This window comes from Marmota monax, unplaced genomic scaffold (assembly GCF_021218885.2).
Source record: "Marmota monax isolate L192 unplaced genomic scaffold, Marmota_monax_Labrador192_F-V1.1 WCK01_AAM20220418_F8-fsc00011, whole genome shotgun sequence".
In the NCBI taxonomy this organism is placed as follows: Eukaryota; Metazoa; Chordata; class Mammalia; order Rodentia; family Sciuridae; genus Marmota; species Marmota monax.
This window is the reverse complement of record NW_026693082.1, coordinates 7,134,715-7,158,392: the sequence shown is the minus strand read 5'-3', so window position 1 is coordinate 7,158,392 and position 23,678 is coordinate 7,134,715. Positions and strand designations below refer to the sequence as shown.

Sequence of the window (23,678 nt, the reverse complement as noted above, 5' to 3'; positions counted from 1 at the left end):
GGAAGCTCTGTCCCGCCGCGGGCCACTGGGCCTTTTCTGTCTGTGGTCACAGTTCCCCTACCTGGCAGGCGCGGGGGGTGGGGGGCGGCTCTGCCCCTCAGCAGGCCGCTGGGCCTGCTCTGTGCGTGGTCACAGTTCCCTCTACCTTGCCGGTGCAGGGGGAGGGGGCGGCTCTCCCGTCTTCTGATACTCTAGTTTCTCTTTTCATTCTGGGGAAGGGCTCCTCTCCCAGTCCTTTGACACCATAACACACCCTGTAAGTGTCCTCATTTTTTTTTTTTTTTTTTTTTTTAGAACTGCTATGGATTACAGAAGAGGGACGACCTTGCTCATCTGAAATCACCATAGCCAAAGGCCAAGAGAACCTGGAGATTCAGAGGTCATTGCTGCCTCCATGTAAAGAGCCAACCTGAGAATGAAGTCAACAGATGGGAAAATATGGGGCCAAGACTTTGTAAAGGGAAGGTGGGGACAGTGAGAAGAAGAATCTAAAGCTCTTGTTCCTGACCTTTGTCAGGATCCAGCTGTTTGAAGCCAAGTTAGGTGGTACTATAGTTTAGATCTTGAATGTCCCCATGTGTTAAAGGTTTGGGCATTAGCCTATAGTGCTCTTGGGAGGTGGTGGGAACCTCTTAAAGAGTAGAAATCGGTTAGGTTACTGGGGGCATGCCCATGAAGGGGCTTTTGAGGGTCTTAGCCCTTTCCTTTCTTCCTTTGCTTACTGGCTGCCATGAGGTGATTGGGCACCTCCTCTGCCACATACACCTGCCATGAGGTACTGTGCCATCACAGGTCCAAGGGAATAGAGCCACGTGACCAGACTGAAACTCTGAAATCATGAGCCAAAATAAAGCTTTCTTCTTTATAAGTTGATTCTCTCAGGATTTGGTAGGAGTGCACAAAAGTGACTAACACAGATGGTTTAATTCCTTTTCTACTTCAGGAAAATTTTCAGTGGATTTCTGCTACAGCACTAAAAGACTTTTGAATAATGCAGTGTTTTACCTGACTAAGCCCAATGACATCAGTACTTTGACACAGTCATCTGTAAACTGAATACAGTCCTAGGCTATATAATCAAACTACAGAGAAGTCTAGCAGCCCCCTCCACTCAGCCTATGCATGGAGATCATGATTAAAGTCGATGCTCCTAAGAGGAGCCAGAATGGTCTTTTAGTGTACAGCCCTATTGACTCTTTGGGTGTCTAAAACCCATGGAATTGACTGTTTGAAGGGCTGCTGCAATGTGAAAGATTTTTGTTTTCTAAGCCTTAAGAAAACTAGAATCAATGAGTAGAAGTAACAGAGTCCAACTTCAACTCCACATAATGAGCTGTTCAAAGATAAAATGGGTGTCCTCAGAATGCTGTGAGACTCATCACTGGAAGTGTTGCTGTCTGGATGAAAAAATGTTGTGAGTGGGCATGGAGGAATCCAATATCACATGGGCAGCTGGACTCGGTAGGTCCTCTAAACTGCCTTCTAACAATGCATGTCTAGGATTGTATACCTGAGAATACTGAGGCCTTTTCCAGCTGACTGGAACAAGAACATTGGAATTGGAGCCTGATGAGGTGGATGATGTGCTCCGGGTAACTGCCATGGCCCTAGGCTTCCCATCACGCCCAGAAGAATTCTGTAGTTCATCATACCGCCTCCCAATGATTGGTGTCTGGAGAAAAAAACCACAAAACACTCATTCTTCCATCTCATTAATAATTCTGTGGTATATAAAATGGGACTGTTCTACCCAGCAGCAACTGAAAAATGCTCAAGTGATTCAAAGTAGGTCCTAGAAGTTTAGTGTTACATATAAGCTCATTTCCCTAATGTTCAAATATACATTCTGAATCATTTTTTATCTTCAATATTTTCCCATCCTCTTTAGCAGTAGAAAACAAATTCAAGAACTTGTTCTTTAATATGCTTTAGAAACCACTGAAAAGATTAGATGCAAAACATGGAGGAAAGCTAACAGTTTTCAGACGTTTAACTATAAGGAAGAACTTCTGCCAGTTATAATGAAAGGCCAAAATTCCTTCCCCTCTCTCCAACCGCTAATCATCAATCTTTAAATACTCTTCATTTTTTTTTAAGGTTTTTTTTTTTTTTTTGGTACTAGAATTGAACTCGGGGGCACTCAACCTCTGAGCCACATCCCCAGCCCTATTTTGCATTTTCTTCACAGACAGGGTCTCAGTTGCTTAGCACCTCACCATTGCTGAGGCTGGCTTTGAACTCATGATCCTCCTGCCTCAGCCTCTTGAGCTCCTGGGATTACAAGCATGTGCCACTGTGCCTGGTACTCTTCATTTTTAAAAGGTTACATTATGTGTATCTTTTCAATTTTATTTAAATGGATGAGGTCAGAACCAGGTACTTGGGCAACACTTTAGAACTTCTACTTCCTGAAAGCCTTGGGGTGTGGTAGACAGTGCCTCCCAAACTTGAGTCCCAGGAAGGTCTCTGCTGCAGACACCAGCTCACAGGCCTGTCCTCAGAGGTGGCAGGAACTGACTGGTAATTTTACACCTGGCTCCTAAGGCTCATCATTCTGGAGTATTTCTGGGTCTCTGTGTGTTGAGGGATGCAGCTAACTGGCTATTTATATATTATATCTCTTGGGAGTAGAATAAACGCAAGTCTAAGAATAAAAATAACTTTCTCCCTAGCAAGTAAAAATGATGCATAGAGATTGAATCAATATCTTAATATTATTTATATACTAAATATAGATGCAGGCGTCACAGTGCAGCAAGGGTATCTCATCTCAAATACTGAAACAAGAAGTCAGTGAATACTATTGTGTCAAAGAAGCAACCTGGATGTAACCTATTTAAGAGTGCAAGGGGGTTCCACATAAGCAGATCCCATTTTTTTCTCCACTCTTGGGGAATGCATTAATTCAGCAGTGTTTGGAAATAATTGTTAACAATCTCTGTGCACCAGACATGGTACCACCAGGCTCTGATTATAAATATCAGCAGAGTAGTTTCTGCTTTGGAGGGGGCATGCTACATGGGTCATGGGATAAGAGATACAAAAGTCAAGTTATGTTATACTTTAGACTTAATTAAGTACAGGCACCCAAAGGTAGGCTCAGGAAGCAGCAGGTAAATCTGACCATTTTTTGTCCTTTCTTTTTTCCCTCAATTCTGTAGCATGGGTTCTTAATTTCTCTTTCCCTTACCCTGTTCAAGGCAACCATAAAGGTGGATTCCATATTCCTGTAATTCCAAACTGCAGTCATTTATGGATCTGGTATAGATCGGAGAAAAAGGTTATGGCTAGAAAGATATGACATGATACTTGTAAGATAAAGAATGAGTGACATGGCTTACAATGTTTAATATTCCATTTTAAAGTAGCTTTCTAAAAAATTGTTTTTCATATAACTGAGGTTTCTTTTCTTTTTTTTTTTTTTTTTGGTACCAGGTTTTGAACTCATGGGTACTTGGCCACTGAGCCACATCCTTAGCCCTATTTTGTATTTTATTTAGAGACAGAGTCTCACTGAGTTGCTTAGTGCCTCACTGTTGCTGAGGCTGGCTTTGAACTCACAATCCTCCTATCTTAGCTTCCCGAGCTGCTGGGATTATAGGCGTGCATCACCACACCCAGCTAGGTTAGATTCTGTTTCTTAAAGCTGCCAATTGTGAGCCCCAGAGAATATGAAATTCAGTTTTCTTTTCTTTCTTTTTTATGGTGCTTTGCATCAAACACAGGGGCTTATACATGCTCATCCTCAGCCCTTCAGTGTGTTCTTAATAGAATGGAACCAAATTTAGACCTTTGCAGTCTTTGTTTATAATAAATATAAGTCTTCCCTTCTTCAGGAAATTACTTGTAACTTTTGCCATCATAAGTTCATGCTGAAGTTCACAGAAACAGCTAACAAAGTTAAGTACCTCTGAAATGTCAAAGTGAAAGTCCAGGGTTTTTCCAGGTAGTTCCTTGGAAGCACTAGTCCACACACGATGTATTTCTATCTTTGAGAGGTCACTGTGCTGGTAGGAAGGCAACACCAGGCTGGCCGATCGAGACACGACCAACTTTAAGATATTCAAAGCCTCTCTCCAGTGAATGCTCTGTAAGAAATAAAACACTCAAGGTTAAAAACAACTTCATTTTGGAAAGCTAACTGCTGCTGAAATTGACTGACTTAAAACATGTAGGGAATTCGGTGATAAGTAAAAGGCGAATGATATAAGTAGACCATTTATATCTAAAATGAGCTACATTTAGGAAATAAGCAAATAAAAAAGACTCATTTTGTCTGTATTCAAATGAATAAAGTTAAAAAAATCACAAGTACAATTTTTGCCAAGGAGCTACCTCCTTAATTTGATTAAAAAAAAAAAAAGCTCCCAATGCTAAAATGTTATGCTGTTGACTATTCACTCTTTCTCAAAGTTCTCCCCCCTCCAGGTTCTAGGTTTCAGTCTTCCTTGATCCTTTGACTTCTTTGGGTCTTCTTGTTCCATTTTATTCCTGGGCCTCTTGATCTCTTTTCTCACTTCATATCTTTCTTGTTACCTAACACAGGATTCTGGAAGCTCTTCTTAACTCCTCCTACCTTTCCCTTTGATATTTCTTTCCCTGTTTAAACTCAGTGGAATTCTCTCTGGCCCTGCCCAGATTATTTCAATGGCCCCTTAGCTAGCCTTAGAATCAGCTACCCTGATCTTTCTAGAACTCTTCAGAGTAGGCTCTCAGAGAGTCTCTATCTCCATGCTTCAATGGCTCCCTCTAGTGGACAGGGTGGTGTCCACACTCTGAGCATGACCTGCAGATCTCATTCCATGCAGCTACTACTAGAGTACCTTAGGCCAGGCAAGGTCTCTTTGGCCTCTGTGCCTTTCCTTATGCTATCCCCTCATCCTGGAATGCTTTTCCTTTCCTTAATATATATCAACTTCCTGCTCTTCTTTAACAATTAGTTTGTTTTACCATCTTTGTTTTCTTGACTTGTGGGAAGAGGTACTTCCCCCACAAAAATATTGAACATAGTTAAAGCAACTTAATAACAATTGTAATTATTTTTATAATAATAAATAAAATACATCTCCTTCCTTAAATTCTGCACAAGGGAAATCATGGATTAAATATGAAATTAGCCATTATTCAAGATAAGAAATTAAGTACCAGAGATGGCCTGCAAGCCCAGGACAGAGTGAACATCCTACTAATACAACAAGAAAACGGGCCACATGATTAATAGAAAGATGTAGCTGACCCCCTCATCCCGTGAGTGCTGAAATTCTTATTGAATGAATGCCTATCTTGTGGCGCAACTATCATTGGCACTTTAAAAGTGAAGAAAAAAAAATAAACAACTTTTAGCATTAAATAATTCTAGTAATTGTCATTGGTGGAGATGGAAAGGAATATCTAAACTTTACACTACCTGTCAGTGAGATTTGCCAGAGCAAGCCTAGTGTTTGCTCTTGAATTCTGCAACTCTCCACGCACACTCCTGAGAAGAAAGAGAGGAACAACTAGATGTGGAGAAGCCTGCGCTCCCTATGTTCAGTCTGTGGTGTGTGCTTCAGATAAACTTCTAGGCTCTAGAAACGGTTTCTGTTCTCTTTGCTCCTTTGAGATCTACTTATATTTTTCTTTTATTTCTATTAATCCCCACCTCTTCCCCCACCCAGTTGGGGAGTCTCAGGATATGGCTTTAAAGAAACATTCTGTAGGTGTTTATTGATGTTCACCAAGTGTTCTGCTGTGCTGGGTGCCTGGTTCAGTGAAACAAAAGAAATGACTTTGGAGCCAGATTCAAATACCAGCTCCACCCTCTACTAACTGAGATCTTGGGGCCAGTCTCTGGTTGATTTTTGTTTTTATTAAATCTTTCAAGACTGTTTATGATGGAAATATTAAAATAACACAGAAACAGAGACTAGCATAATGAACCTCCAGACACTCTTATTAGTTATTCACATTGTCATTTTACTTATGATCTCAACAAACAGTTGGAGTGTTTTAAAGAACATTTATGCAAGTATCTTAACCTTAGTTGGCTTACTCTAAAGTGGGGATTTTAACTGCTGAGTAACTTTTCACATGTTGAGGCACCTGGTCTGGAACCTGGTACATGGCACGCATACAAGTTCCTTGTCCCTCCTCCTCCTTTGAAATGAGATACCAGAAATAAGATCTGCCCCTGCCCTCCCAGCCAGGTGTGTGCTTTTAATATGCAGCCTACAAGCCCCAGTAGGCAGAACTGTGCCCTCTGAAGGTCAGGAATGTGCCAAGGCCTCATTCTGTCTTCTCAGAGTGCCACTCAGGATGCTGTCAACCACCTGGCTGGACTGCCCTTCCTTTGTCATGGATACCAAGGAATGAATACATGATCTAGTGCCCATAAGGCTTTGTACCCAAGGACAAATTATAGACAAGTCTCAGTCTTTTTGGATTGACTCTGCTGATAAGTAAACTTATGCAGATACTCACTTGCACGTATTTTTCAATAGTCTTAAGAACTTCCACATTAAACTGCTTGACAGGAACAACAGAAAGGTCCATGTAGCTGAGCAGACTGTAGATCACTTGGAGGAGGGGCTGTTGCATACTGGGGAGACCTTTCTCCAGCAACTGTGGGAGGTAAAGTGCAGGTGAAGTTAGCTCTACACAGGACTTTCCCATAGAAGCACCCAGGTTTCCCCAGATCTTTACCATTGCATATTAGGAGGGAAAATAAAAGATCCTAACTTCTGAGGAAATGGAGATACCATCAAAGGCACAGGGACATCATAAAATGTACACATGTAATATTAAAAAAATTAATCTCAAAAGGAAAGCATCAAACAACATTAATCATCAACAATTATAAATTGTATAAATTATATAAATTATAAATTGCAATATAATTTTTCAGTTATGAAATTGGCAAAGATTAGAAACTGGCAATATTTAGTATTGGTAAGGAGAAAAGGAATTAGGTATTCTTATACATCAGTAGAAATGTAAATTGGATAATTTGTTATTTGAGATCATGAGCAATAAAGAGGTCCATATTTTTGGAATAATATTTACACTCTTAGGAACATTTCTTTCCAAAACCAGAGATAAACACTATGAAATCAGAGTGAATGTATGAGATTTCTGTAATTAAATGGTTAAAAAAGCATACACAAAACAAGAAAGCACTACAAGCAATTTAAATATTGAACATCAGGGAAATTGATATATAAATTAATAGTAAATTACATTGTGAACTATTATGTAGTTAATAGAATAATGTTTTAAAGACAGCAAAGCATATTAGATGATATTAAGTTGAAGACAAAGCATATATAATTGTCTTACAGAACCAGCCTAGGTGTCCATAAATGGATGAATGGATAAAAAAAAAAAAATACACAGTGGAGTTTTATTCAGCCAAAAAGAACAATGACATTATGTCATTTGCAGGAAAGTGGATAAAACTAGAGACCACTATGAAATAAGTGAAATAAGCCAAACTCAGAAGGTCAAGGGTCATATGTTCCCTCTCATATGTGGAAGCTAGAGAGAGGAAAAAGGAAAAGAAAGGTGGGGGCAGATCTCGTTGAAATCAAAGGGAGTTCAGTAAAATAGAGAGCAAAGGGATCAGGGGCAGGGAGGAGGGGAGAGAATGGGGAAATGCTGGGAAATGATATTGGCCAAATTATATTGTGCACATGTATAAAGATGTAACAATGAATCCTGCCACTACTTACAACTAGGATACACCAATAAAAAACATGGACAAAGAGCATACAGATTAGCTACATAACAACAGTTGATGCCAAAATTGAAATGGATATGTTTGTTGTACAGAAATAGTATTTCTCTCTAAATAAAATAATTTTGGGTGATGCTTTTTCTTTATTTTAAAAATAATGTTCTGGACCTTCCAAATTTTCTGTTATGAGCTTTTTTTTTCCCTTTTATAATCAGGAAAAAAGCCAATGATATTGTCTCAAAGAAAAACAGAATAGTGAGAAAATATTTATGTTAGGCATCATGATAAAGGTTTGCTATTCAAAATAAAGGATTGATAGAAATGATACAAATAAATCCTGAAATTCCACATCAAAAGTGGTCAAAGGAAATAACAGAACAGCTCACACAGGAGGAAGTAAACAGTTACGTAAATCCATTGTGTGGAAAATTGAATATCTTCACCAGAAAGGAAATACATAAAGAAAATAATCTGACAATATTTATAAAAAGCATCATACAGAAAAATGAATACCTGCAGTGACAAAATTTAGTAGGAATATAGCCACACAAAAAATATTTATACATGTTAGTATTGTAAATTAGGAAATTCTCTGTGGAGACCAATTTTTCAAATGTAGTAACATACCCACATAGTCGTGTCTTTTGACTGGGTAATTATACTTTGGGAAAAGGGATCACTTGATATTTTTAGATAATATAAGTGATCACTTGATAAAATATCAAATATCATTTGATAAAAGATCTACATAACAGGACCCCCTCTAATAGAATGAATTATGAACATAAGCAACAAAAGGGAAACGATTGAAGTTTTACATGAACCTGACAGAATTCCAGGGTTATTCAAAACAGCATCCTGTGAGTTAGGTCAACACATGGAGATATACACAGAATTAGCATAAACAGAGCAGGTGCAATGCAAGGACTGCCCACTGCCACACAGTTAGACATATGTGCGTGGCTAAGACCTGAAAAAACAGGTAACTGAAACAGACGTTAATTGGATTATATATGGTGGAAAGTTGGGTAAGTTCATAATAAAAATTTTTGGTGACAATTTTGTGATAAGGGCAGAACAGAACAAATTAGGTGACTTATTTTAATATATTTTTTTTTGTGTGTGGTGAAGTACACATCATAACCATTTTAACCATTTTTAAGTGTGCAATTCAGTGGTATCAATTCACATTGCTGTGCAGCCATCATTATGTACTTCCAGGACTTGCTCATCACTCCATACTGAGATTCTATACCAATAAAATAACTATCTCCTACCTACTGCCCCCAGCTCCTGGTAATCAATATATATATATATATTCTGCTCCTATAGATTTGCCTAATCTATGTGCCTCAAGTATGTTGAATCATGATATTTTCCTTTTGTATCTGGCTTATTTCACTTAGCATTATGTACTCAAGGCTCATCTATGGTGAAACATGTGTCAGAATTTCTGTCTCTTGAGGCTAATGATATTCCATTGTGTGTGTGTCCCACCTTCCATTTACACTTTTGAAACTATCATGGTTAGTATTCCAAACAAATATTGCCTCTTTCTATTCTATCACACACTATATCTTCTTTTAAAACAGGCACCATTATCTGCCTTGTAAACAGGATGTTTGTGACAGTTCTCCCAGTACTTATTGTGTGCCGAGGTATGTGTAGGGACAACTGTGACCAGGTGATTATCAAAAGCACTGGAGTGGCACTGTGAGAGATCCTTAAAATACTAGGTATGCAGGTGGGGAAAGAGTAAATAAATCCTGGACTGCTGATGGTCTGATGTAGCCCATAGAATGCTGATCCATACTGTCAGGCAGAATCCTGCAGGGTCAACTGCAAATATTGTTTTATGGGTTTGTACCTTATGCTACATAGATACTTTCAATTTAAAAAATTTTTTTTTTAGTTGTAGATGGACACAATATCTTTATGTGCTGAGGATTGAACCCAGTGCCTGACACTTGTGAGGCAGGCATTCTACCACTGAACGACACAGCCCCAGCCTGAACCATTCAGTCTTGTAGAGGCTTTGAGGAATGGTTGACTTTTTAACTTATTTGAAACCTATATTGGTGATATAACTAAAAGAAAAGTTAGGATAGATTGCCCTTATCTCTTTGGATAAGGACTTTATGACCTTGCATATTAAATTTGTTGGGACCATAGGACTACCTGTGAAATGCTATATATTTCTAGCACAAACAGAAACAGAAAATTAGAGTTTGGGTTGTAATGTTTGCGCTACAAACACATTCCAATTTGATTAAAAAAAAAGGTAATGATAAACACTTTTATTTTAGGAGGTATTTTTTGTTAATTACTTCAGAGCAAACAACCATTAAACACATCAAGATACACAGTAACTCCTTAAATAAGATTTGAACACTCAGAATAATTAGGATAAGATTTTCACATCTCTGTCATGCTGATAGGTATTAATAAACAGGAGTTTAAGCTTTGGAAGTAGCTAGATCTGGGATCAAAGACCTGCTCTGCCACCTTAAACTTAACCTGGCAGAGCCTCAGATTCTTTATTATAATAACCACATCACTGGCTTGTTGTGAAGATTTGAGATGCTTCCATTAGTATCTATAATAATATGTAGCAGGGACTCAATAAACAGAAGTTGAAGGTATATTATCAGTTCCATATGAATATTTAACCAGAGACGCTATAATGGATGTTATCCTTAGTTTAAAGCTTACCTCTGCCAGGTAGGTGACCATGTTCAAGGTAATGTCAGCATATGCTTCGTGAAGGTATCGACAGACCACATTGACCCACGTGGCACAGTCCCTTGTATAGCTGTGTGTTTTATAAAGAGTCATAACGTGTGCAAGATTTGAAAGTTTAGGGTTTTTCTCTTCCAAACAAACCTTTTAAGATAAGAAAAGCAATTAAGGATAAAGTGTTCCAATGAAACGAAGAAATGTTAGCAAATTTTGCTATAAATCCTGATAGTCTGGAAAGAAGACTGACAGAACTTGTGGTAGTCACAGCAGGGCTTAACTTAGTAATTAGCTAATACAATTTCCAAAAGTTCTTTCCACTTGTTTTTCTTAATAATCAAAGAAGACAGTATGCATCAGACACTCACATTTGAGAAAAATCACTGGCTTCCCTGGGCCTGGTCATTTCTGACTGACACTGGGCCTTCCTGCAGGCCCATATGGACTTGCCTGAATGTGGAACTGAAACTCATACCTGAGCAATCCTTTCGGCTATATCTTTACAGAACTGATTGGGATTTTCAAAATGCTGGATCAGCTGGGGCAGGAGACACAAGACATTCAGTGGAAACCCTGGATTAGAGAAGATACAATGAAGATAGCTAAATACAGGACATTTTAACTGGTGACAGTGGACAGGCACATTATAGGTTTTATTCTGCAGTGATACAAAAGCAGTCTTTGGAAGCAGCTTAAATATGACCTAACACAAAAATCCATGAAAAACAGACAATCACAATGGCAATAATTATAAAGGAGGCACCAAAGTAGATTTGCAATTTTAACATACATTTGTCATCTTGTGATGGATTCTTTGTGAATGAAGAATGACGACACAGATTTTATTGGAACAGACTGAATTGAGCTGAAACACTAATTTGAAATTTTTATCAAAACACATTTTAAGAAAAGCTGGTACAAAAGGACATAGATCAGCCAATTTAAGTCTTAGTCACAGAATTATAAAGACTTATTGGAGATTGAACCCAGGGGTGCTTTACCACTGAGCCACATCCCCAGTCATTTTTCATTTTGAGATGATCTCCCTAAGTAGCATAGAGCCTAACTAAATGGCTGAGGCTGGCTTTGAACTTGCAATCTTTCTGCCTCAGTCTCCTGAGTCACTGGGATTATAGGCATGTGCCACCCAGCTCGGCTCAGTAAAGACTTTTTCAAATAATGAGGAATGGCCTAGTATCTCTGAGTTAAAATCTAGTTCATGAAATGAATTCTGGGCTATTTGCCATGGTATTAAAAATCTGGTGTGTTGATTTGTTTTAATTCAAAACAATAGGGAATCAATAAAATTTTAAAGAGGAAAAGAAAAGCAATAAATAATTAAAAGATTTGGGAGTTAAAAAAAAATAGGAAAAATAGTCTGTATAAGAGCAAAGGAATATTCCATGTATATATAATACGTCAAAATACATACTACTGTCTTGTATATCTAAAAAGAACAAGTTAAAAATAAATAAATAAAAGAAAAAAAGAGGTTCAACATATACCAAACAAACCCTTCACAACTTTGAGAATCAAATAGATCGTAACAAAATAATACTGGGTGACTTTAACACACTTCTCTCACAACTCAATAGATCTTCCAAACAAAAACTAAAGAAGCTGTAGAACTAAAAAATATAATTAATAATTTAGATTTAGCAGACATATATAGAATATTTCATTCATCAATGACTGAACACATTTTCTTCTCAGCAGCACACAGATCCTTCTCTAAAACAGACCATTGTCTTATGCCACAAAGCAACTCTGAGCAAATACAAAGAAATAGAGATTAAACCTTGCATTTTATCAGATCCTAAGGGAATGAAGTTAGAAATCAACGATAACATAAAAAATAGAAGCTGCTCTAACACCTGGAGACTAAAAATATCACACTATTGAATGACCAATGGACAGCTGAAGAAACCAGGGATGAAATAAAAAAAATACTTAGAGATAAATAAGAATAGAGACATAACAGATCAAAATCTCTGGGACACTATGAAGGTGGTTCTAAGAGGAAAGTTCACTGCACTGCTCTTTTAATTTACTGCCTTGAAATATCTTCTACGATATAAAGACAGTGCTGGCCACCAAACCTTGAGTCTTGCACATGCACGTGCTCTACCACATCCCCAACCCTATTAAATGGAATTTTAAAAGAAAACAAAACAAAACAAAAGTAGCTATTCCTAAAGAACCATTTCTTAGCAAAACTGTTAAAAGCAGTAAATCCATATCATCTTATTCCACTAAAGATAAATCCCACCACGAGCATTGAGAGAGTGAGCGAGTTGGCTTTACCGATAGCTCGGGATGAATCCACCATGGATACTTTGGACACTGGGGTCAGCAAGCTGAAAAGTTGCAGGGTCAGGTCGGTCGTGGTGAGAGATGTGAATCCCTTCAGCAGCAGCTGCTGCAACCCTGAGAAGTCAGCCCACTTGAGCTGGGCCTGGAGTTTCTCAAGTTTTTCTCGGTTCTCAGCTTTATCAAGTGGCATATGTGCTAGTAGTCGATTCAACAGCCTTAAGGCCATTAGGTACTCAAACTCAAAGTCAGACTCCATCAAGGCCACTGTGACCCAGAAGATGGTGGCCAACAGGTTGGTGGGATGATTTATGTGGGATGGGTCCGTAAGACTGTCCTTCAAAGAGGAGGAGCTTCTGGTTTTTGAGGAAAGACCCTGTTGGGTACAAGCCTGGATTCTGTCCAGGGTGGCACTTCGAGGTGGGTCAGAGGATCGGTCAACCACACCAAACTTCTTGGGCACAGAGAAGCTTCTTTGATGCCGACTCCGTTCTGCAGTTGTGGTGTTGCCACCGGCAGCTCCTGGGTTCACATTTAGTTGCCCTGTGCTCTTTCTGCTTGCGGTTAGTTTAGTGCTGGAGCTTAAATCTGGTGATGAAGAGCTGGGTATAAGAACAAATAAGTTCAAATTACAAAATAAATAAATTCGTTCAGTGGAGTGCCCACAAGCTTCACTAAAAGTGAAGTCCACTCAAGTCCCTAGGAAACACTAAAGAAGGGGAAATATTCTTTGGAAATAAATACTACTTTCTTCTAATTTCTTTTTTCCTTATCCTTAAACTTTAAGCTATGAAAAACAAACCTTGACAAGTACAACCTTTACTGGCTCAATTTCAAGAAAGATGAGCTCAATTATACAACCTGGGTTCATGAATATTTCAAATGAGTTTTCTAAATATTGGCAGCAACAACAACAAAAAAAGGAGGAATTTCTTTTAAGTAAAGTCAATATTTATTCCAACAGTTTTAATAGGAATAGTTCAGCTGAGCTTTGTATATGTTCATTTAAAAATACTGTTTAGTTTTAGTTTCTGTTTACCAATGCCTATAATCCCAGCAATTTGGGAGGCTGAGGCAGGAGGATCACAAGTTCCACGGCCACCTTTGGCAACAATAGTGAGACCCTCAGTAACTTAGTGAGGACCTGTCTCAAAATAAAAAATAAAATAAAAGGACTGGGGATGTAGCTCAGTTGTAAAGTACCCCTGGATTCAACCCCCAGTATTCACCCTCCCCCCACCCCCACAAAAAGTATTCAAGGACATGAAAAAGTGAAAAATCATTAATATTTGTATCAATGCAGAGATAATATTTGGTGTCTGTCTTCTGACATTTAAAAATATTTGTAAAATGTATATATATGTATATTATAACTTCCTTTTTTAACTTTAGGAAATACCATACATACTTTTCAGGTCATATATAGACTTCAAAAATGAAATTTTCTCTTTGTACTCTGTCACAAATTCAGCATCTCCCAAATATTCAGTGCAGTAAATTTGATTACATAATGTCAGTGAACTGATTCTCACCGAGATAAAACAGTTAAGAGATCACTGTTCTTCAAGCAGTCAGATAAGTTATCCACAGCAGCCTCCAAGGTCAGAAGGGCTTCCATTACATAACCCTGCCAAACATGCAAAGATTACATTTTGTGCTGCTTACAGTCACTGTTAACTTTCTGAGGATAAACTTAATTAATGCAAACTTTATTCCAGTAATATCAGTAGATCTGAAAGCTACACAATCATTGTTGCTTTAAATCACAAAAATCTAAAAACAAATTTTTAAGACTATTTAGGAAATTCAGATGTCTTAGGAGTTAGCTGATAATAAGGATGTATTTCTCTATGTCTGACAGCTTCAATGAGGTTTGAAATCCAAGGTGGGCAGGAGTGGTGGTGGCAGGAGGAGGTGGGGAAGGGGAAGGGGGAAGAATGGCCCCCTGCTGAGGAATAGTGTCTGATAGGAAGAGATGAGGTGTAAGAAGTGTGCCTAAGAAGAGGTTTGCCTCAGAGGCATTTGCCTGCACTTTGTTGCCAGAAGGAGGAGAAAAAGGTAGAGTCCATAGGTTTGTGCAGGTTTCCTGAGATGCAGGAATATGTCAATGGGAAAAAAGGGTCTCCTACAGTAGGGTCTTCCTGTGGCAGCGACCCCATTCCATCTCCAACTCTTCCAGTCTGCTGAAGAATGACCATACAGGGAAGGGTAGGACTTTGCACAGATACAATGGAGATGTTTGCTGTGTGTGCAGAGATTGAGTCCTGCATCCTCAATGGATGGTAAAACCCCCAAACAATACAAAATAACCTATGTTCCCTCTGCCAAATAACCCCACCCCCCAAAAAAAGGATCCAAACAGATTTTTCAACCATTTGTTTTATAAACAGAATAGTATTCATTCATAGTATTCATTGAATTTCTAGAATTTCTAGAACAATGCCCCAGGACTGGATTTTGGAAATACAAAGGCCAACTTCTAATTTTTTAAATTGTTCAAATGGATGATTTAATGAGTGAAAGAGAAGGATCAAAGAAAGTTAACTCCTCTCATTTGAATTCAATGAGCTCAGTGGTCTTCCCTTCTATACCTGAATCTCATCTCCGTGTTCTCCGATCACCTCCACCAGTCGAGACAGGAGGTCAGACAAGGCATGTGCAGACAGAGGCTGCTTGAGGGCCCGGAATATCTGGAAGGACCGGCCAGCATAGTGCCTTGAGGAGCTCGCGAGGGCTGTCTGCAGTGCCACTTCACTCAAGTGTTGTTCCAGATGAAAACCTAGTGCCAGAGAACGAGTTAGCCTCTGTGCTGCAAACTAGGACACCAAAGTCACCCAGGACACCAAAGTCATAGCAGCCTGGCAGCATAGAGCTATCCTGTGGTGGTCCATTTGTAAAAATCGACCATAAACCTGGGTGCCTGTAGTCCCAGCTATTTGGGAGACTGAGACAAGAGCATTGCTTGAACCCAGGTGTTCAAGGCTGGCCTGGGTAACATGTCAAGATCCATCCCAAAATGAATGAATGAACCATTTTAAAATAAAGACAAATTTTGTATGAGTCTTGATAAAGCATAGTGTAGTAAAAGGGAAAAAAAATGCTGGGGATACAGCTCAGTGGTAGAGCATTTGTCTAGCAGTCATGAGGTCCTGCTAGACAGGACACACACACACACACACACACACACACACACACACACACACACACACACGAAGAAAGAAAGCAAAAGGCAATCCTATTCCTGAAATGAGTTTACCATTTCAGTTTATCAGTAGTTTTTGGTTTATAGTAGGTGTCTTATGATAATGAAAAGAGATGTGGTTAATCAGAAATGCTTCAAAGTAGGAAACATGTTAATTATTAGAGCAGCTGGGAAAGTCAGTGAGCCAGATCTAATACTGTTGTGAAAAAAGGGTAGACATAGCTTTTATATCACAGTAAGGAACCAAGTTAAAATTTTGCACACAAATCAGTCAGTCCAAGTTATATCTGAAAGGAATTCAGCTTGTGGGCAAATCTGTAAATATTATGATGCTACTATAGTTTCAATGAGAATCACTGTGTTCAGAATATTGAAAGGTCATTTGTACAGGAATTGTTAGTGAACCCTTAAAGCCAAAAACATTTCATCACAAATTCTTTTTGTCTTTTTATAACAAGGACTTTGTACACTCTAGGCAAGAGCTTACCATTGAGCTACATCCCAGACTCAAATTCTTTTCTTTTTTCCCCCCTTAAAAAATTTCAATCAGTCATTTAATTAAACTGGTTGACGATTTTTCATAGTTGAGACTGATGTTGGCCAATAAATGAAATTTATGCCTCACGATTTTTTCTAGATAAAATTAACATTATGGGTAGAGTTTAATTCTAGTAGTAAGGTTAAGAGAATACGCAAGATTGGGAAGGTTATTTGATGGGGCTTGGTGCAAGTGCAGATGGCATGGATTCAGTTGGGCCACACTAAGAAGAAGGTTTGAAATTCTCCTATGAATATGCTCATGCACAGGTGGTGTCAGGATCACGTTATAAGGTGTATTGTCATCATGAAGTGATCTCCCTTATGGAAAACTGATGAAAGAAGGATCTGGGCAAAGAGGATGAAGTACCTGATTTGGAATCTTTGAATACGGATACAACATGACGTAGGAAATTAGTGAGCTGCTCGGCACTCTTTGAATTTTGATTTTTGGGTGTGATGTCTTCATGGCACCAAAGTGGACCGAATGCCCTTGAACAAAACACACAAAATGTCAAAAGTATAATTTTCACTTACCATTTTAAAAACTATACATGGAGTTCTGACTCTGAAGATGCACAATACTTTTGAAAACTTCATGATCTGGGGGGTACATTTCAAGTTTGTGGAGACATACTTTTCAATGTTTTAAATTAAATTGATTCACAAAATGAAAATCTCCTATTTTGCCATAACAGTACAGGCATATTATTGATATGTTGAATAAATTAATATAAAATACTAAATAAAATGTAGTTTTAGACAGACTCACTGTTCACATCGTAGCATTTGCAGAGATAAGGATTTCATGAAGACCACATCATTAAGTTGCCAAATACCGTGGACCCAAACTGAAGATATGGCTTTCATTGTCTACTTGGTTTTCAACAGTAAGACTCAATAGAGCCAGGTGAGAGAACTTCAGTCGACTGCCTTTCTCAACATGTGGTATTGTTGGATGGTAAGTGGCAACAACACCTGTTCTCTCTATGAATCATCCAGGTCTCTGAAGCACCCTGTCTGTGCACACACTCTGTATGAAGGGCCCCCCTCCTAAGCTTCCTGCACACGATATCCCACATTAAGCTGGGAGCTGTGTAAAAGAACCTGAGTTATTGGGGAAAGAAAATGCTCTTTTTGCATTAACTGATGCAAGAAAGAAAACTCATGTCAGATACTGTATAACATGTATACAAACTAAATTTCCAGGACTTAACTCACTGCAAAAGGAGAGCATGTCTCCAGGTCACAGGTGCATGCCTTTATACAAACACTGGACCTCGGGCTGCTAGAAATTCTGAAGTCTTACAAGTGAAATGGTTAATTAGAAGAGCAGGAAGACCTGAAAAAACAGGACCACTTGTAGTTTTCCTTGATTTTGCTTTATGATTAGTTTGAGTCCTTTCCCATCCTGCTTCCTAGTTTCTCATTTCTGACTCCCAATTACAAATGACTCTTTGGACCAGACACGCAGACACTGATCCCCTCAGCAGCTGCTCCTGGCTCAATTGTAGCTGAAATCATTGGTTTCCAGAGTGAAGATGTTTGCGATGTCTCAGAACTCCCAGATCCTGGCAGCTCTGATATGTGACTAAAGTCAAGCCTGCAATTACCAGGTCCTGTCTCCATCTGTGGCACCATGCAAATGTCTACTGGAAACCTCCCTGCCCATCATCCACTGTATCAGTGGGACCAGAGACAAGCTCTACTAGTGTCTGCCTTTTATGCTGGCAGATGCAAATTAGAAGAGAAAATAGAACTTTGTTAGAACTCCGGGATCACTTTTCCATCTGTGTGGTTTAAAGGGCTGACACTTTTTCAAAAGGTTGACCTGAAAACCGCAGCAGCGTGACTCTTTACCCCCAACTACCTGGTTGTCAGGAATTCAATGAGCTTGTTTGCCTTCTCATCGGTTTCAGCAGCTGTGTCCACATCTTCTACCTCTTGCGTCATCTGTGGGAGGTTCCCACTGCTGCCTCCCAGGCTGATGCTGGAGGAGGTAGAACTGGAGCTCAGCCCTGAATCTGGCACTGGGGAGGACTGGTCCTCTCGCAGGAAGTCAAAGCCACCTGGAGGGTGAAGATGTTTAAGGAGGGATATGTTAGGAAGGGTGCTTGTCAGCATGGTCAATAAGGCCAGCTGGGGAACACAATTATGAAGTTATTTAAATTTGGGGGAGAAAGCACTTGATTTGGTCTAGCCTATGATGAATTGAAATTGATAGGTTTTCTTTGTATATGGGATCAGTGGCACTGCTGTGTAGATCAGTGTACATTTGGGAATAGAGGTGATCTGCCATTTTCTACTCTGGTGTGTGTGTGTGTTTTTCATGCATGCATAGGCCAGGCCAAGGAAAAGTTAAATTATAACAGGTCAACTAAGAAAGGGGAAAGAAAAATGCTCTTTTTCTTTTATTATTCTTTTTAAAATTATTCTTCAGTGTTAGACAACTTAAACATGCAAAGTGATCCCCTTTTTAAAGGTAACAGTCACTTTGACTAATAAGCAAGTTATATTTAATGTTTTAAGTAAATTTGCCTAGAAGTTAGAATATTGTGTATGTGTGTGGGTGTTTATTTTAGTGCTGAGGACTGAACCCAGGACCTCACAAATGTTAAGTTCATGCTCTACAACTGAGCTACTCCCTTCAGCCACCTATGTGTATATTTTGATAAACTATATTGCATGGTATTAAAAGAAAATATAAGTGAATAGTATGTTCTTTCCACTATGTATTTGGTTAACACTTCTACCTCTATGGCTATATGGGTTTGGGGAAAAAAAAAGTACACATGGGACCATTCCCTTGTCCTCTTTTAATAATTATAAAAAGTACATCTGAATAATGTTAATTATTAGAGCATCTCTGCAGCATACAGTGTACCCTTGGAGCTTATATAACCCTCTGTATCTTAGTTTTCTATTATAATGAGGTAGGACAATGATTTCTATTACACAGTTTTTAGTGTGGATTTGACAGCAACTATAGTTGAACCTAGATGCTCAATAATGGTTTATAAAGAGGGGACATTTCCTATACTCTGTAAACCTATTCCTATGTGACAGATCCAATCATTTTGGCTATCAATTGTTTGCCTTGCCTATAAACACTGTGCACATTTTGTTTTTGGTAATTCCCTAAATCATTTTATACCACATCACTGGTATAATAAATGCAAAACTGATGCACTCAGAGTTGTACAACTTGAGACACTATAATTTTATCAGCCTAAGTCTATATACTTAATGGAATACATCTTTATCCATAGAAGTTTGAACAAGTAGAACTCTTTAGATTCTTTAAATTAAGTGTCTGTCATAAAGAGTTCTGTGTCCCTCAGAGGCTGATAGGATATTAAGTATAGCTTGGCTCAAAATAAAGAGCTTAAACTGAGGCACACTGGAGGCTTACATCTCAGAATTAATAATGACTTCATATTTGTTTTCCTGAAAAATGTTAACCTCTATTAGAAGACAAGACAGTGCTGAATACAAGAAGTGAAATAAAAGTACATCCTATTCAAGGTAATGAAGAAAGTACCCTGTGAAATGAAATGCCATAGCATACTTGGTATCAATGTAATGTATAAAACAATACCTAAATAGTAATGTTCATCATCATTTTAAGATATTTCAAATATTACTGTTTTAAATAAAAACCACTGGCCAACTCTTTTGGGAAAGTTTTCATGACTAACTTCAACCATTGACCTTCACGGTGAAAATCTAATGGCTGCTTTCCATAGCTTGCCATGGCAGGGTGATTTCTTTGACTCAGCCAATGCTTTCTGTTCCCATTCCTTTGAAGAAATTTTTCGTTTCAAAATGGCAATAGTTTTTCATAGGCTCCCATTAAATTGTGCCTTTTAGAAAATAGTCATTCAATAAAGTGGAAATTCCTTCAAGAGAACAACTTATACACCTGGGACCTGGCCCATGACCGATTTGTAGTCTACCCTATCTGCAGTGTTCTAGACTGATGTTTTTGACCCTGAGTATTTTAAATTCAATGCCACAATAGGAACATAGTTAATAGGAGTAGCAATCATAACAAGGAAAAATAAAGTTTAAAAATATTTAATAATGAGGAAAGCTTCTGAGAGGCAAGTTCACATCAAGGGAACCAGTACACATTTATTGGATTTTCATCATAAGTTGGAGGCAATAGCATGAGAAAAGTGAACTTGGGCTCCACTGACACCCCCCCATCATCTTCCATCTGTGACTCTGTCTCAGGCTGCCTACTACTCCTCCTCCTTACCTGTATAGAGATATTCCGGTTGGTAAGCTGGCTGGACAGTTAGAGTCTTAGCTTCACCCATCTCACGGGTCTGCAGGAGCACAGAAGCAATGGCATGAAAATTGCTGTTGCAAGAGAGGGCAATCAAGAGGTGAAGAAGCAATTTTTTGCTGTGTTCAAAGACTTCAGGCCGGTAATGGTCCAAACCTGTAACAAAATGGTGGACTCACTTAGTATAACCAAATGGTAAGCTCCTTCAGATTCCAGGGGTAGTAAGGATTCCAAAAGACCTGGGAGAAACACATCAAATGAATGTTTAGTTTATTATATTTTGGGTTGCCAACATAAAGAAGTTGGGCTTAAAAAATTAAAATGCTTTATTCTTAAATAAAATATTCTCATGAAATGCTGATAAGATGGACTTTTCTTGACCTCTCCATAGCATCTGACGTGGTTTGCATTCTTCCTTGTTAAGATGTTCTTTTCCTTGGATCTGTCTTATGGAAGAATCCTACTTTATTTGTGTCTCTAACTCATCTTCTGGATGGCTCCTATTCCCATTCTGCTCTACTACTTGAGTACCTGAAGCTCAGTTCTAGGCCTGCTATGGTCTACGCACTGTCTTTTCGTTTGCACTGACCATATCTCATTGCTTTAAATTTACTTCCTCGGCCAAACTCCCTCAAAAAAGCCCAAATTATTTACATTGTAGAATTAGGACAATTTCAAACAATGACTGGTCAGCTGAAATTTTAGAAAGTAGGTGTCACAAAAGTGCAATGAAAAACAGAAGAGACTAAAACCTTTCAAAAGTGGGGCAGGCGGACGTCAATGTGAAAAGAAATCTCTGTGGATTACCTCTATGTGTTTTTGACCCTGTTGGGTAGAATCCCCTCTAGATCCAGTCTTACCTAAGAAGACAGCATGGAGTAATAGTGGTAGATGGAGAGCCCAGTCTTCTCTTACACTGTGATCCACCACCATCTCAGTCATAAAAATCACAGCAATATTGCACCTAACCAACAAAATGATGAGATTAATGCAACTTCTGAGGCGGGTGGAAATAAACCATTAGCTCACAATTCAATGCAATTGTTATTTATGGCTTGCTGAAAAAAATTATATTAAGAACCTTATTCCAGATATATAGAGTTTAACTTTTGATATAGCACACAGCCCCACAACAAGAAGAAACATCAGTTAAGTTAGATAAGAAATGGAAATTCTACAAGTCACAGGTAATAAAAACTGAGAGATGAAGACAAGGCCCTCTCTTCAAGTTGCATACAGTCAAAAAAGCATCACAGAATTACATCCAAAGAAAGCTCAAAGGGCTGGAAGGCAGCTTTGCACATTGGTTAATATTTGACTAAGCTGCTGGGGCCGGCAGACAAGTCAAGCAAGGCCCCTCTGACTTAAAAAGTGATGTTTCTGGTGAAACCTGGAAGAGGTTTCCTCTTCTAATAGGTAGAGATGTCCAGTCAAAGCCAAGCCATCATCTGTCTCCACCCGTGCACACTGCTCACCTGTGGAGTGGCCCCCGTGGAGTGATGGTCTCTGGGAGATAGTCAACCAGGGGGGCCCAGCATCCTCCAGTACATGGCATCGGTAAGGGTTGTGGCTGTTTGGTCTCCGTAATGGTCAACAACCAGCCCGTGTAGGGAGAGATGGGATCATCTTTAGAGTGAGAAAGACAAGCGAACTTCATTTTCCACGAGAAGACGTTTGCTTTTTCTCCTTTTTTTTTTTTAGAAAGAATCTTACAAATACATGCTTGTAAAAATAACTTTCTAATTACTCAATTTGGTATGAATGACATGATCAATGGGTTAGAATTACTTGATTGGGTAATTACTTGATTAGTTATTACTTGATAACTACTGTTATTCATTTTAGAGTAAAGAAAAACACAGATAAAAATAAAAATGGGAAATCATGTGAATTTCCGTTACTTTGGATGTAAATTTCCTTTCCCTCCATTTCCCCCACCTCAGTGAGATGCAATCCATGTTTCCAGTTTGGTCAGGACAAGAGCCTGAGAGTCATCCCCGGCTTCCCTCTCACATCCTACATTCAGCTCACAATCACGGTTATGACCACAGTAATTATAACAATGACAACATTAGGAACTAACACAGAGTCACTGGGCATCAGGCGGTGTTCTATGCACTCAACAAATTAATAGCCCAATAAAAGGTGCTTATTATTATCCCCGCTTTATGGAGGGGAAACTGAGGACAGTCATTATCAACAAAGTCAGTGCTCTGACTTCAAAAAATGTGTCTAGCCTCCTACCACTGTCCTCACCCCATCACTGAATCTGAGCCCCCTCCTCTCTCACACTTGGTCTCCATGATTTCCCTGCTTCCATTCCTGTCCCGTTACACTGCTCTACAGAGCAGCCACTGTAATCCCTTTAAAGCAACTCTGGTCACAGCCCTTACCCTGCTCAACACTCGCTAGTGGCTCCCCTGCTACACTCACAATGAAATCCAGATGCCACACCACTGCCTTTAAGGCCTTATACGATTGTCCCCTTGTTCCTCTCTGGTCTTATCTCCTACCCCTGTCCTACTGCCCCCTCCACCCCAGGCATCCTGGATTCCCTGCTGTTCTAACATGAGGCCAGCTTCAGGGCCTCAGATCTACTCTTCCCCATGCCTGGCACGCTCTTGCTCAATGCTTTATTCAGGTCTAAGGTCAGCTTATCACAGAGGGTGTCCTTGACCACTTCCTGCCCCTCACTGCTTCTGCTTTCCTCCCTTGCCTGGATCCCCCATTTACCAGCGCTGCCTGCCTCTGCTCGCTCTCAAGTAAGCTCCAGGAGGCTTGGGACCTTCTTCACCTTGTTCCTTGTCATTTCCCTTATTCCTACAGTAGTCTCTAGCATGTAGCCAGGGATCCAAAATATTGTTGAACTTCATCAACAATATCTTTCAGGT

General features: G+C 39.2%; 2 protein-coding genes across 15 annotated transcripts in view; one reads left to right on the top strand and one right to left on the bottom strand.

Moving 5' to 3' along the window:
• Zar1l (zygote arrest 1 like) overlaps window positions 1-7,382 on the top strand; it is a 67,131-nt gene extending 59,749 nt beyond the window's left edge. For all 6 annotated transcript variants that reach the window (XR_009227737.1, XR_006853809.2, XR_006853808.2 and 3 more), the window contains one exon: window positions 295-7,382. The gene's annotated coding sequence lies outside the window, so the exon portion shown is untranslated. The remainder of the gene's footprint in view (window positions 1-294) is intronic.
• Fry (FRY microtubule binding protein) overlaps window positions 1-23,678 on the bottom strand; it is a 407,101-nt gene that overhangs the window by 44,595 nt on the left and 338,828 nt on the right. For all 9 annotated transcript variants that reach the window (XM_058582514.1, XM_046454025.2, XM_046454026.2 and 6 more), the window contains 13 exons: window positions 22,263-22,413; window positions 21,648-21,751; window positions 20,758-20,943; window positions 18,367-18,565; window positions 16,867-16,988; window positions 15,349-15,536; window positions 14,290-14,384; window positions 12,752-13,359; window positions 10,923-11,020; window positions 10,424-10,594; window positions 6,460-6,600; window positions 3,909-4,088; window positions 1,511-1,672 (listed from right to left, as the gene is read on the bottom strand). In XM_058582514.1, the coding sequence (XP_058438497.1) occupies window positions 1,511-1,672; window positions 3,909-4,088; window positions 6,460-6,600; window positions 10,424-10,594; window positions 10,923-11,020; window positions 12,752-13,359; window positions 14,290-14,384; window positions 15,349-15,536; window positions 16,867-16,988; window positions 18,367-18,565; window positions 20,758-20,943; window positions 21,648-21,751; window positions 22,263-22,413 (2,405 nt within the window). The remainder of the gene's footprint in view (window positions 1-1,510; window positions 1,673-3,908; window positions 4,089-6,459; window positions 6,601-10,423; window positions 10,595-10,922; window positions 11,021-12,751; window positions 13,360-14,289; window positions 14,385-15,348; window positions 15,537-16,866; window positions 16,989-18,366; window positions 18,566-20,757; window positions 20,944-21,647; window positions 21,752-22,262; window positions 22,414-23,678) is intronic.